General features: G+C 41.5%; 1 protein-coding gene across 1 annotated transcript; it reads left to right on the top strand.

Moving 5' to 3' along the window:
- Window positions 1-2,221: 2,221 nt before the first annotated feature.
- Window positions 2,222-14,583, top strand: nol8 (nucleolar protein 8; the record flags this gene model as incomplete). Its single annotated transcript, XM_079242802.1, has 17 exons — window positions 2,222-2,342; window positions 3,124-3,186; window positions 4,221-4,299; window positions 4,404-4,560; window positions 4,704-4,987; window positions 5,845-6,110; window positions 7,570-8,855; window positions 9,870-10,061; window positions 10,141-10,260; window positions 10,612-10,705; window positions 11,349-11,487; window positions 11,574-11,657; window positions 12,656-12,945; window positions 13,017-13,158; window positions 13,413-13,474; window positions 13,616-13,698; window positions 14,151-14,583. 17 exons carry the CDS (start codon window positions 2,222-2,224, stop codon window positions 14,208-14,210), a joined length of 3,522 nt encoding a protein of 1,173 aa, XP_079098928.1. The 3' UTR covers window positions 14,211-14,583.
- Window positions 14,584-15,552: the final 969 nt, after the last annotated feature.

Here is a 15,552-nt window from a genome sequence, read left to right as displayed (position 1 = left end):
TTTTATTGATCTTTTTACTTGTCTTCTTGGGCATAATAGCAGAATGATGATCTGGTGACTGTGTTATTTTTTCCTCATTAAAATCAAGAAAAATGACTCGCAAAAAAAAGTTTGTTTTTTTTTTTTTTTTTTTTTTTTTTTAATCTACAAAAATCAGCAATATCGAAGAATTGTGAGAATCGCAATTTAAACTGAATCAGCACCAAAAGAAATTGTAATCAAATCGAATCGGGACAAAAGCAGATCATCACAGCCCTAATGCTACACCTTTAAGAGAAGAACAAGTGTTATATTAACACATCAGACATTAAACAACCACAGTTTCGTCAATAAAAAAAAAACACCAAGACAGACTGAAAAAAGGACTTTTGCAGCTACATGGTGTTTCTCAAAGAGCTGTTAGATGAAAAGCTGGAATAACACAGCATGGTGTGCAGTGTGTCCTTAAAACAAGTGGAAACTGGACAAGGGCTGACAAAATAAAATAAAACTAAAAGGAATAAACATAAAAAACAGCTTTGGAAAGTCATTCAATAGGTTTGGAGAACTATTCCCGAAGACTACTTAAGGAAATATAGATCAACACTGACTTTGTCTTTAGAGTTGTTCTCATTTATTGATTGTTTTGTGCTTGCCCCTGTTTCAACACGCCTGGAACATATAAAATAAAAAGGAATAAATCAACATTTTAGTACAGCACTTTGGCAAAACAACTATAAATATATTATTATCTAATAAACATAAGAGAAGACCTACAAACAGAATATTAAGACGTAGGTAATTTGGTACCTCAGAAAAACTAATTACGAAGACAGACACTTTGCACCCATTCACAACATACGTCTTGTTGACTAATACTTTAAATAAATATAAAAACTAGAACAATAGAAAGCAAGAAACAAAGTATGTGAGTATTTCTTTTACCTGAACGACTTTGTGTCTTTTCTCACTGAGCAAACCAAAACAGTTTGGAGGCTCGCGCCCTCCGGACTCTACCACTTTGTACTGTTTGTAGGGGGAATACCCATTTGTCAAGTACGTCGTTTAAAGCAGTTGTGGGTTTTTTTCGATTAATGTACTTTGTAAGTTTTTAGTTAACTATAAATGTGTGTTAATTAGTGTTTTATATCTTATAATACACACTAAAAGCAAAAGTGATCAAGCTGGTTGTTGCTTTACCCGCTTCTTCAAATGAAGTCGTAGGATCCAGCAGCTGATGCTAATACAGTATGATCCAAACTCTCCGCTAACACGAAGACCATAGTTTCATAAATTAATCGTTACAAAAGCTCATTATTTACCGTTTAAATATAAAAACATTTACATCTGTACCCGTGTGATATATTATTGTGTCTTTATTGTAATATTTGTCTCTTAAGAATATATTTTTAATTAACCGCGGAACGTTATGCTTGGGAATAATAGTGACAACTACGGAAGTATATGTCAACAGGACGCCTCCGGACTTAGAAAACGGTAGCACCAGTTGGATACATGTGAGGTAAGTATCTGAAGGTAAATTTCACGTCAGTTTTTATTAAAACTGATCCTTTAGCGGTGATCTTCTTTTTTAAGATTAGTCTTAGTTTGGCTGGTTGTTTATAAAATAGTAGTTGTGGTTTGAGGTTACGACACACTTTTATTTTTATTTCTTTCCTTCATTCTGTGTTTGAGTTGGATGGGTTCAAGACCAATGATCACGTTTAATCTTAGACTTATTTTTCTTTTAAAACAGCATGCCCTTCCAGTGAGCTTGGTAGTTTGTTGTATAATTAGGCTTATTTATTTCCCTTTATATGTCTTCGACTTATATTCAACTTTCCTACTTTTCTTCATGAATTGTGTTGCCAGTCATCTAATCTAAAGATAAACATGATTTTCATCTGACGATTCAGAAATATTTTAATGCAGCTTTGTAGTTACTGTGGTGGATGTAGTTTGTATTGTTGTTATTTGCTTTTAATTTAATCTTATTGTTTCCTTTATATCTACATGTGAACTTTACATTTTTGCATGTTTACAAATGTAATAAGTATAGGGAAATTTATTATAAGGGTTTTTCTAGTTGATCTGTCTGGACAAATACATTTTTCTAGCTGTCCTTGTCAGTTTTTGTTTTCTTTGTCAGTTGTATACAATTTAATGGATGTGTGTGAGAACAGAAGGCTGACACCCATGTTCATCCTCCCTGCAGTGTTGGTGTTATCGTGGATACAGAGTGATGCGTCGACTGTATGTTGGCGGGTTGAGCCACTCAGTCACCGAGAAAGATTTGAAGGATCGATTTGGAAAGTTTGGGGTGGTGGATGATGTGGAACTGCGGACCAGGAGAGATGACGATGGTGAGGAATCTGACACACCCTGCCATCCTGACATTCATGACAGAATTTGCCATTTAAATGTTATTTTACTATAATAAACACCAGATTACAATCATCCATGACATTCAGAGCTGCGGTGAGATTTTTTTTTCTTTTAGTCAAACCCATCCACATATGTAATATTTTAAGGATTACAGGCTGAACAGCAACCTGTTTAAACCACATATTTTAAGGCTTTAATTTGGGTTTTCTTTTACTTTATGAAACCCAACAACTGTCTAAAACTTCATGAAGAGCAAAATAAATCTAAAATATAAAGATAGAAATCAGTCTAGATAATAAATAAATAAATTGGATCCTGAATTAACATAACGTTCATTTTTCGGTGTTCATTCATCCTCTACCTCTTTTCAACCATTTTTTGTTATTCAGCAAACAAACAGAAAAACAAAACAGCTAAGCCAACAAACATGTCTTCGTAAGGATGCTGCATCACACCAGGATGTCTAAAATTAGTTGTAAATGATTAAATCTGTGCATACGGCTGAATGTTTCTGTTAGCTGGTTGTCATGGAAACAAACAGAAAGCTGTCTCCTGTAAAAAGAAGAAAATGAAGATTTATTGGAAAAGATGCAGTGTGAGTGTAAAGTGAATGTCCTGGGATCAAAATGAAATTCTCTGAGAGTAAATTTTGTGCTTCAGTGCAGGTTGTTGTTGTCCCATTAGATGTTGTGTTGTGTTATGTGTGTGTGTATTTTGTTTGTTTAAATTCCTGATTTCTGTCTACTCTTTCTCTTGCAGGAGTTCCTTACAAAACCTTTGGCTACATTAACATCAATATTTCAGATGCAGACCTGAAGAAATGTAAGTCATCACTGCAGAAATCTGGTTCTGGAAAATCAATAAAAGACCATTTTTATTGAAATATTTTCTTTAAATATTGATGAACCAGTTTTTACATTATATCTTCATATTTTACAAAAAAAAAAAAAAAGTCTTTTTAGTCTGAAGATGTTTTAGTCCGAAGGAGTTTGTGAATCAGAGATCTGGGGTCTCTTTAAACAACCGCGCGTGTTTGCAGAAATGTGCTTAATGTGTGTGTAGAAACATTCTGGGATAAAGTATAGGACTGATCAACTTTTACTTTTGCATAAGAAAATGTGTACATTTCAGCATATCTCCTGCCATGTGTAAAGTCTAGTGGCTGAGCAGAGGCGCTGCATTAACAGGGATCTCAGCATCCATATTCTTTACTTCGTTTAAATACCAATTACTAATAAACTAAACTTTTTGAAAAGAAAAGTAAATCATGGTGGAACTCAAATAGTTTCTAAACTTACTGAAGACACGTGTGACAGACAGACAACTCATCTCCCCTGATCTGCCGCAATAAAATATTTCAAACTCTGTGCTCTTCTGCCAGCACCACCAGATCATCAGCTGATCGATCGCTGAGATAATTTCTGATTGGATGCCGCTTTCCAGAAGAGACCCTGTTAAGAGTTCTGCCTTAATTTGGGATTTGTGTTACAAAGTCTTTTATACTACTACTTCAGCCAATAATCACCTATCACTAATGACCTATGAGCTGCATAACACCATCCATGCTGGATGAGTCTTTTCTTTGGCTGAAAACACATTAATTTGTTTTGAACAATTCAAAACAAATCAAAGAAGCTGGTGTGGGAATGTGTGTGAAAGTAACATCAAACCAAGCAACATTTATCTCTATAAAACATATAAAACCAACCGAGGGGAACCAAAGAGCTTCAGGATAAAAATACATCTAAAGGCCCCTGGAATCTCAAAACAATCTCACGACAGCTTCATTGCTCACTTGGTGGCTGGTTTTTTATGTGTTGTACCTTCAGCGTGACAGCTGTGTGTGTCTTCTGCAGGTTTGACGGTGCTGAACAAATCCAAATGGAAAGGAGGAACTTTACAGATCGAAACAGCCAAAGAGAGTTTCCTGCACAGGTACGACCACGTCGACCTAACGCTTGAAACTGTCCTCAGACTTTCCTCTGAGCTGAGGTAACACGAGAGGCGGACGTTAATGCGATGCTGTGTGTGTGTGTTAGGCTGGCTGAGGAGCGGCAGGCAGCAGCAGAGCAGCATCTCCAGCAGCCAGCAGCTGAAGACAAGAAACTGAAACTTTTAGACTCATTTAGCAAAGTTGGTGTGGACAACTTCACCATGAAGGCCGCTGTGCCGGGAACTGAAATACCAGGACACAAGGTCCAGTGACCTCCTGCTTACATTCCTGACCTGTGTTTGTGTCAGATCCACCACACACTGAGCAGTTTTAGCTTTTTCAGGCAGATCATTTGTGCGTGTTGGTCTCTATGTGGAAGTCTTGACTCGTCTCCTCTGGTTTTTAGGACTGGGTTGTCAGTAAATTTGGCCGGGTCCTCCCCATCCTGCAGCTCAGGTGTCAAAAAGGCAGCAAAGCTCGAAGTGTGAAATACGACCCGTCAAAATACAGCCACAACATCCGTAAGCTGGACCAGAAGTCTGCAGACCAGACCACACCTGTCTCCCAGCTCACCTGGGAGGTTGACGGAGGGGATGATGACATCAGCAAGAAGAGGCGGGGTGAGTTCCCCCACTATGAGCCGCCGAGACGCAAGAGGAACCGAGCAGATGCTGCCAGCCTCCGGAACAGGTACAACTCTGATTCTTCAACCAATGTGTTGACATGACATCTGGTTTGTCTGAACAAATCAAATGAAACTGAACACACCCGCATGACGCAGCTGGAGGTTGGATAACATATTACCGAGTCAGACAGACTTTAAAAACTCATCGTTTTGTGAATGCACACTGGGACAGCGATGCAGTCTGGGCCTTTTGTTTGTTTGTTTGTTTACAGCACATCAATGACACGAAACAAGACAGACGTGAAATGTTCAGCAACAAAAAAATGAGCAACATTTATGAATGTGTTGTGTAGCTCAACGCATGCAGGGATTTTGCCGATGACAAGTTAAAAAACACAAAATAAAACAACAGAAAGAGGAGATCAACAATGATCGTAGTAATAAACATAATGCTAATATTAACCACCACTATTCTCATGTGCACCACCACCATGACGTTACACTGACTATCACTATGATGGTAAAATGTACGGTAATAAGAATTGGAAATGTAACAGCTGCTGCTGTGTGGGTCAGCTGATCTCTACTGGGTTGACTCGGTGCTTCTGTAACGTTCTGCCACGTTCTGGCTTTTTGTGAGCTGAAATACACCCAATCTATACCAATGCATATTAAAGTCAACTGGATGTATTTTGTGAAGTAGTTTATAGCAGCTTAAACAACTTCCTACCATAAAATGTTGAGCAACCAAATGGGTGACAGACTTAAGTTTCTGTTTCCAGTTTTATTCCTTGTTAGATACAAATGTTTTCTGTTACTCTGATTCCTTTAGAGAAAGATTCTGTATTCTGCCAATAAAAAAAGGCTTCATGCAGCATTACCAGATATGAACAATCTGAAATATTCCCCCTTTTCCCTGTAGACCGGAGCAAACTGTCTCCTCCAACCGGCACGCCGAAGCTCATCTGCTCATCAACGGGTCCGAACCTCCAAACAACCGCAGATCGGCTCAGCGAATGCTCGCGCGGTTTCCAGACAGCGATGTCGACTCAGATGAGGAGATCCGGCGGCTGGTGGCGGCTCAGCAGACTTCCCATGGTGCACTGCAGCAGCAGCAGGAGGAGGGTGAGGAGGAGGATCACCTAGAGGTGGTGGGACTCGACTACCTGCTTCAATCTGGGCGCAAAGGTAACAGAAGTGATTTTGGAGTCAGATTTAGTCTTGTGTAAGATTTTATTAGATTTTACTGTTTCTTAAACTGTTAATCGAGTTTGTAGTTTTATATCAAACCAAAGATCGCGTCTTTGTGGAAACGTCTGGCTCCTAGAAGTTGCGTTAGCCGTTCGCTGCACTGCTACTTTTAGAGGAAATTCTGGTCTCTTCAAATGAGATGCAGTCGAGAAACTATCCATAGACTTCCACATTTAGTGGATGAGAGAGTTGTCAAGGTGGGAGGGGGGGTGCTGTTTTCATCATCGTTGGTTTTGTTCCACAAAATCCAAATTGTTCTATAACCTGATGTAACAATCATCCTCTCTGTCATCCACATTGATTGTTTAGGAGAGATGAACAAGAAAAGCAAATGCAGAATAACTTGGAAGGTAATGCGCAGGCCTGAACCTCATCTGGAAATAAAAACACTTCAGGAAATAGAGCGGAATAATAAAATGAAAAGAACTCAGTTTATATATCTGTTATGTGTCTTAGGAGTAGTTGTAATCCTGTGGTGGCTTGTAGGTTTTATATCTTGTGCGGTTCAGACCTGCACACGTGTCAGATGGGAGTGTTGATGATGCGACATGCTCATTATTATTATCTGTCACATCTAGAAGCTGCAGAACTTTTATTGCTTCTTATATTCTTCTCAGCCAGTTTTGACTGTCTGAATGTAAGAAGTGGACTTGGAGAGGGAAGGGTGGGCTTCCCTGCTTCCACCCCGACACCCAACGCCTGATGAGTGGCAGGAAAATAGAAGATGGATTTAATTGTAAGATTAAATTGAAAGAGCTCCAGAAAGATGGAAGCTTTGATCCAAATCTGATTTCTTAGCTGATTCTTTTTTTTTTTTTTCTTTAGTGAAACCCAAACAACATGTGAGGTTGTTGTTTTATCAGCTGTTCAGTTTTTATCCTATAACTCACTTCCAGAGCATGTCCTCTGCTCACCTACAGGTGTTAATAAAGTTAGAAAGCTGACACACGCAGTTCGCTGATGGTTCTGTAATTTAGTCTCGAGTGGTGAGTTGTAATCCTGATCCTGATCCGGATCTGAATCCTGATCCTGATCCGGATCTGAATCCTGATCCGGATCCTTTTCCAGAAGAGACAGGTTTATCTAAGTCAGTGGTGTCCAAAGTCCGTCCTCAAGGACCGGTGTCCCGCAGGTTTTTGATGTATCCCTGCTTCCATTAAATGGATCCAGCAGCCAGTGAAATTCTGCACAGTGTCAGGTGTGTTGGAGCAGGGATACATGGAAAACCTGCAGGATTGTGGCCCTTTAGAACCGAAGCTGGACACCGCTGCTCTAAGTGCTCCATACTGAACATTAGCGTTGGTTTCAGGAACTTTAAATGGTCTTTTTGACGATGACTACTGGATGATGAAAACGTTTGTCATTAAAACCGTTCCACGATCTGTTGTGATTCCAGGTGAGGAAGAGGAGGATGGTTATGACTCCGCTGACACAGATGAACTGTTTGCATCCAGAAAAAAGCCTCCTCCTCTTCCTCAAGAGGAAGCTTTGCTCCCGACAGCTGAGCAGCTTTCAGGAAAGCAAATGGACAAAAAGAAAAACAATAATAAGGGAAGTAAAGTCCGAGAGGAGGAGGAGGAAGAGCGCGTCCGGCTCACCTCCAGAAGGCTTTCCACAAAGCAGAAAGACAAACAGAGAAATCAAATGGTGGTCGTGCCTGTAATGAAACTAGAATCAGATAGTATCGATGAGGAGGAAGAAGAGGAGGAAGAAACCGCAGATTCAGGCTCAGATTCTGATTATGAAGCTATGTTTTCTAATGTCATCCATCTGGAGATCTCATTGGGCGACCTGCAGCGAGTCGCTGAAGAAGCTCAGCAGACCACAGCTCCCAGCAGCGCCTCCTGCCCGGAACCAGATCCCAAACCCGGAACCGGTTCCGCAGAGAGACCGGCACCCAAGAAAGGCACCACGCCTGAGGAGATCCTCGCCGCCATCCTGGAGGAAGACAGCAGCGATGAAGATCACAAGCAGAAGAAGAAGAAAAGAAAACGTGTAGCGACGACAACGCTGCCCGCCTTCCAGGGGACGAGATCGCTGAGCAGCGAGTCGGATCAGGACGACAGGAGGAGGCGAAGGGAAGAGGAGGAGGAGGAGAACAGAGGAGGTGAACCCAAAAAACAGAAGCTGATCTCAGAAGTTTCCCAGACGAACCACGCGACACCAGACAGCAAGAGACGGAAACACGCAGAGTGTGGCGAGGAAGAGGAGGAAGCTGATGGCAAGGAGGAAGGAGAGGATGAAGAGGAGGTAAAAAACATGGCTTCTCTTAAAGATTTAAAGTCAGTTAAACTTCTTATGAATCCAGAGGTGGACTCTTCCTCAAGCAGCGAAGAGGAAGAGGGGGAAGAGGAGGAGGAGAGGATGAAGGCCAAGCAGCCTCCTCTTACAGTGAAATCTGAAGAAGAAGCTTCATCTTCATCATGCAGCTCCTCTGAGGACGATGAGGAAAAAAACATTTCTGCAAAAGACTCAGTGGAAGCAGCGCCGGGAAAATCCTCATTCAGCAAGGAGGAGGAAGAGGAGGAGGAGGAGCGAGCGACTCACCGTGTGGTGTTAAGAGCTGAGGAAGAAGAGGAGCTCCAGAGGAAGGCCAACATGAGGAGGCTGGCTGCTCTGGAGCTGAGACACAAAGAGGCTGAAGAGCACAAGAGGCTCATCCAGGGAGCTCTAGCCAACCTGGTGGGTGCTGTGTGTGTGTGTGTGTGTGTGTGTGTGTGTGTGTGTGTGTGTGTGTGTGTGTGTGTGTGTGTGTGTGTGTGTGTGTGTGTGTGTGTGTGTGTGTGTGTGTGCGTGCGCGTGTGTGTGTGCGTGCGCATGCGTGTGTGTGTGTGTGTGTGTGCGCGCGCGCGCGTTTGTGTGTGTGTGTGTGTCTCAGAGTTTACTGTACTTGTGTGGTTTTGTATCTTTACGAGGACCAAAGTGATGACATTTTAAAGGCCGTGTGGCTTTAAAGCTCCTTTAGGAGGTCAAATATCTTTTCTACAGACGTTAAAAGTTCAGTAAATCCAACGTTGGATAAACGAAACGAAACTTAGAGTTTCAGTTTGATCATTCAACGTGATCTTTACTTCTTCGTTCCTCAACATGTAAAAACATTTCAGCCTCATCGTTTGGGCGCTTCTTGTTCCCTTCATGCTGATATTCTTTTCTCTTTGGCTTTGTGGGGTATTTTACTGTTTCTAATCATGGATGTTTCTGAAACTCTGCTGTTTTGTTCAGAAGTTCCTGCAGATATTTTGAGCTCGTATTCAAACGCTGCTTTTTCTCTGTAGTTTGGAAAAATGTGGTTTAAATATTTTAACGCACAAATCAGAGTGTTTAATGGCATCATTTAAAAATTAGGAAATGTCCCAAACTTAATTTTCTCACACATTCATCTAATATATCAGCTGGTGCTATTTTAATAATCTGATTACATTTTATTTGTAGACTATTGATTTGTAGTCGGAGGGGGAGAAATAGAAACCAGTTAACTGTGGATTATCTGGATTCACCCTGAAGTAAAACAAGCGCACCCAGAAGGAGGCGGTGACCATTAGTAACTGGGAAACTTTGCTCCTGTTTAGAGATGGTAAAATATCCCCATGCATGTCTCCAGTTCATACGATGTCATTTTAAACCCAGTTGGATCCCAAACTCTGATGTCCAGATGTTCGTCTTTTTGTTTTGTTTGTTTGTTTTCATCTCCATCAGGATGCTGCAGCTCCAAAAGCAGGGAAACACATTGTTTTTGGCTCTGAGGATGAGGATGAGGGTGATGAAGATAAGCAGCAGACACTGTCGGAGATTACGACGTCAAAGAAAAGCCTATTCCGGGACAGCCAATCAGAAGATGAATCCACAGACGACGATGCGACAGCCAATGAGATAGTCGTGAAAAACAAGGTGAGAAACAAGGTGAGAGTTTCTCACACTGATCCTGTTTTTCTTCAGCAGCTGCGCTCTTAACTCTCCGTGTTTTCAGGCGAAGCCTTTGGGCCCTCAGCTGTTTGGTGGCAGTGAAGATGAGGAGGATGGTGATGAAGAGGAGGACGCCAGCAGATTTGACATCAGACCTCAGTTTGAAGGGCAAGCAGGACGGAAGGTGATGCTGCCTGGCAGGTTTTCATGCTGTTCATCATGCAGACCGTGTTCAGTGTCCCAACCACGACCAAAGCCTCCTCATTCTGTTATTAATCAAAACACAAAGCTGGAGCGCCAAGCTTGAGTCGTGTTTCCAAGACGTTTGTAAGTTTTGCATCAGGAATGGTTGATGGGAATGAGGAAAGGTTTCCTGTCAGGGGAAAAGTTTTATGTTGCAGAACTGGAAGTCCTGATGCAGCAGAAATGTCAGCAGCGCCTCAGCGAACGCGTTCCACTCGCTCACCGCCGTGTTCTGTGGCTTTGTCAGGAGTAAAACGGCATCTGATGTTTGCTTTGTTTGTTTGTTATCCAGCTGATGGCTTTACAGTCTCGCTTTGGGACAGACGAGCGTTTCCGGATGGACTCACGCTTTCTGGAGGAGGAAGAGGAGGAGGAAGAGGAGACAGGTGAGGGTGTGACCATATGTTAACCTTGAGCTGAGGGAAACTATACGCTGTCTGGAAGAGGAGGAGACATGAGGGTGTGAAATGGGGGGGAAACTATAAGTTTTCCCTTCCTAAAGAGAGATAAGACAAACACTGGCTGTCACCATGGTAACTGACATCTGTCTCCTCCCGCCTGATCAGTTTTAAAAGCTGAATTAACACATGATGGTTTACATCAGCAGAGGACTTCCAGACCTGCAGTAGATGTGTTGTCATTTCCTGATTTCGCTCCAAAAGGGCCGAAACTGTAACCAGCATGCTTTTAGTCAGCCGTTGCCATGGCGAGTCCAGGTGTCCAGGTTCATTTTGATGATGGCTTTTTATTGTTGTCCATGCAAGTGCCAACTCGGCCAAAGAAACTCAGAGCTGATTGAACCAATTCAAAGCAGCTTATCTGAAAGTTAAAACCCAGATTAAATGAACTCTGAGCTTCTGACTGGACTCAGAGTTTTTTTAACTTTCTTTCTGGATCGGGTCCCTGGATGGTTCTTTAATGTGGTCGTTGCCCAGTTGGATACGCTTGTAAAATTTTGTGTTTTATACTGCTGGAAGTGTGTAAGCAAAACCCCTTTAAGTGGTGAACACACAAGTGTTTGTGACTCAGAAGTAAAGAGGAGCCTGACAGAGGAGGAGGAGGCTCTGGAGGAGGAGAGGAAGAAGAACTTGTCCATTCTGCAGAGCATCCTCGGGAACAGCCAACAACCCAGCAGCAGCCAGACGGACGCCAAGGCCAAAAAGTTCAGGTTGGTTTCAGCCCGAGTCGCAGCTGTGTTGTCGCTTCAACATGTGATTTAAAGGGAAAATGGTAAAAATCTGCGTGTGTTTGCAGAGATGCGGCAGCGCTGCATTACGACCCCAGCAAAGAGGAACACGCTGCCTTTGAAACCAAAACAGATGAAACCAAGAAGGAAAGGTACAAACAGCCTGCAGCCAGACTGACACTGAACATATAGTTTGTTTTATTAAATTAAACCCAGTTCAAACAGAGGAATCATTCAGAAAGTGTGACAAAATGTTAAATACTTTACAAGCATCTATGATATTAAAAACAAAGGGAGCAGCGTTGAGCTCTGTAGCAAACCCACACTATATAACGACATCCCGTAGAGGGATGTGGGGGCTGGCGAAAGTCCAGACTGGGAGTAGGGTTCACCCTGGGCAGGGTTTGGCTGCTAACATTCATCCAGGGTGATCAGGTCCACAGAGGCACCTCTGTAACACATCAAGGTGTGATCAGATATTTACTAATAGTCTGGACACAGAATGACAGATTTTGATAACATTCTTTTAATCCTGGAATAGATTAAATGTCTTCACTGTGGTGCATATTTATCATTTTTACCATTTTCAGTATTCTTTTAAAACTTTAAATATTCAGGCTCCTCAAGGGTTAATGGTTCATTTTTAATATTTACCTGTTTATCTTATACTCTTATTTTGAAAAAAAAAAATTTTTTTTTCTTTTTTTGTTAATTAAAACCTTCTAGAAATTTTAGTTTATTTTTATGAGTTAAGTTTAATGTTATTTTAGCTAAATGTAACATTTCGACAAAAAGACACAGTGATTACAACTCTGCTGTTTTTGTGAGACCACATCAGGTTGGCGAATTAAGAATTTGTCCAAATGTTCGATCTCCTTTAGATAATCATAAGAATATGGCTGTGAGTGTCCTGGATCACCTCTGAATGTGAGCTGAAGGATCAGATTTGAGTCTTTAGTCCATCCTGAGCTCTGGGGTCACCCAGTATGAACGTTGGCAGCATGTCTGAACATGACATCATGTGGTCCTTCATTACTCGGCTGTCTGTGATGTGATCCTGTAGCAGAAGATTTTCACTCAGAGAGCAGCTAAAACACCACATCAGTTCTGCCTGTGCTCCAATATGTCATGTGATCTGTTTCCATGACAGCAAGTCAGCCAGGAGGAAGAAGAGGGGAGAGGCTCAGAAGCTTCCAGAGGTTTCTAAAGAGATTTCTTATGAGGTGTCCGGCGATCTGAAGGCCGTGTTCGGTCAGACGAAGAATCCTGAAGAGCAGGAGGAGACCAACTGGGACAAAGTGGAGGAAGAAGAGGGAGGACTGGAGGAGGAGGAACCTTCATCTTCCCTCACAGCTGATCCCAGCATCAAGGAAGAGGAGTCCTCTGGGTTTAAATTTTCCTTCTTCGGAGACAACGCGGACAAAGGAAGAGAAGAGACGAGTGAGTTGCATCAGGTTTGAGCCTCAGACCGACACAGGAGGATGTTTACCAACTTTTTGTCTCTGTTTCAGCTGAATACAAGGTGGAGAGCATCCAAGCTGTAAAGGTGTCCTGGCAACAAGACACACGTTTCCATGACAGCAGCTCAGAGGAGGAAGAAGAGGAGCAGGAGAAAGATGAAGAGAAAAGCAGCATCACCGTTAAAACCACAGAGTGAGAAAAATCCTTAATCTTGTATCGAAATGGCTCCGATTTGCATCCACTCTGTTTATAACCAAAGCACTTCTTACAGTTACTTTCTGATGTAATCTGCTCCCTTTTTTAATATGAGCAGGATCCAGATGTTAGAATGAGCTTTTTTTATCAGCTAGTTTGTCAGAAATGTCCGGATGTCTGACAGGATGGGAACAGCAGGAAGGATTAAACACTTCCAGCTGAATATAATCTGTGTGTTCGTGCTTCTGCAGAGAAGAGGCGCCTTCCAAGCCTGGCTTATTCTTCTTCCATCCTGATGACCTCAGGCTGAAAGGTAGGGTGGAGAGACTGGCTGCTGCTTTAAATAAACTTGCTGATTTAGTTTCAAGCAGCTTTTCAGAAAAGAGAACATTTTTCTGTTCTTTCAGAAGGTTTTTGCTCTTTTTTTCCCCTCAACGTTGTGTTTTCTCCTCAGAGGGTCCCAGGTTGTTCTGTCGAACGTCACAGCTGGAGGACATGAGGGAAGAGTGGGAGGAGAGGAGGACCGCCCTCAGACTGGTAAACACAAGTTCAGATGTCTTTATATAGCAATGCTAGGCACGTGGTCAACTCGCACTGACCAGCACCTTAAACAGCTGGAAATCTCCATCTTCATCACTGCATGTTTAAACTAAACCATGTCTAGTTTTTCATCCTGGTTTTGTTTACTTTGGCTCCCTCTGGTGGCAGCATCCACCAGTTTCTGTTTACTGCGTTAAAAATACAAACCTCAGCTTCTCTGATTATGTTTTTCACAGCACTAGCATGTTTACACACACACATGAATTCATATTTATGGGTTATTTCCCACAAACTCATAGATCTAACTCAGGCAAGCAGTCTTTCTGTGCTGCTTCGGAGAGCAGAATTTTCCACAACCAGAGTAGAGGAGGAACATCGTGGAGGAAGTTTAGGCATGAACTGATCATGTGGAGTTTACTGAAGATGTCCTCGCTTTCCTGTTTCCACAGGAGTGCCGCAAAAAGCACAAGGATGCCCAGAGGAAGCTGGCAGCTTCCGTAAAGAGCTGAGGACTCTCAGCGGACAGGAGCTGGGACTGCTTTTTGCTTCTCTGTGCCGTGTTTTTCCTCTTCCTCAGCAGGAGGAAGGCTGCTGACGACACTTCAGAAACATTTTCATAAAAGCTGCCACATATTTTTCTGGTCGGTGGTTTCGTGGTGTCACCATGGTAACGATGCTGTCAACTAACTGATGGACGATGTACAGCAACCAAGATCAAACCTGGACTTATTTTGATGGTTTTTTACAGTAAATTTCTAAGGCAGTGTTACTCAGGCTTTTTTCTGTTTTTGTTTTGGTCCTTTATGAACCACATCAGTCATTTGGTGACCTGAAACAGCTGAATTGATGAGAAGTTTCACTGTTTTAGCTCTGTAAACTGAATTAAGCACATTTTATTTACTTTAAGGAGTTTTATCTTAAAGATTAATTATAAATCATTAAATCTGTTGCAAATACTTCATGTGTTGCAATCCTTCACTTTATATGACCCACTTTGGCTGAACTAGATTTATTGGATTGACTGCCAAAATCTTATTGTTAGCATGTTTCAATAAACATGCTAACATCAGTGTTAAAGCAGCAACTGTGGAGGCAAAAATTAAGTTTGAACCACTCAGAGAGCTTGAAAGGGATAACGTAAGTCTCCAACGCAGTCTCCATCCTCTGAGACAAACTTCCTGTTATTTCGCTGTGTTCCCTAGACCTCTTAAAGGATTTTCCATATAGTTTCCACAACTCAACCTGATTTACAGCTTGAGAACATTTTTTTTTTTTTTTTTTTTTTTTTGGTCTTGTCCAGCATTTAGGCAAGCAGAATAATGGTCTGGATGCTGTGTTCTGCTGAGCAAATTTTCTCTGCCAAGGGAAGCTTTATAGATATAATGATCCCCTTGACTTTCTGAATTTTAATTTTATTTCTATATTTATTTTGTATTGTTGTTTGAATTGTAGAGTTTGTACTGCTGGACCAGAGAGGACAGACAAAAGACAGAAAGAGAAAGGAGAAAAAACACCTCATAAGAAAAGTGAAAGAGATAAAGGGAGAGAAAAAAAAAACAAAAAACCCAAAAAAATAACCCAAAAACAAAAAACAACCAACAGATGTATACATACACACACATATATACATATATATATGAATGAATGAATTTATTTCGAGACAGATAAGAAAGCGTGAACATACACATATCCATATACATACACACACATATACATACATATGCACACACACATATATACATATATATATACATACATACATACATATACACACACCTGCATATATATATACATACATACATACACCCACGCACATGTACATATACATACATAAACATATACCCATATATA

The sequence above is a fragment of the Telmatherina bonti genome (genome assembly GCF_933228915.1).
Source record: "Telmatherina bonti genome assembly, chromosome: 6".
Classification (NCBI taxonomy): domain Eukaryota; kingdom Metazoa; phylum Chordata; class Actinopteri; order Atheriniformes; family Telmatherinidae; genus Telmatherina; species Telmatherina bonti.
The sequence above is the reverse complement of the archived record's forward strand: the minus strand, read 5'-3'. Positions and strand labels throughout refer to the sequence as shown.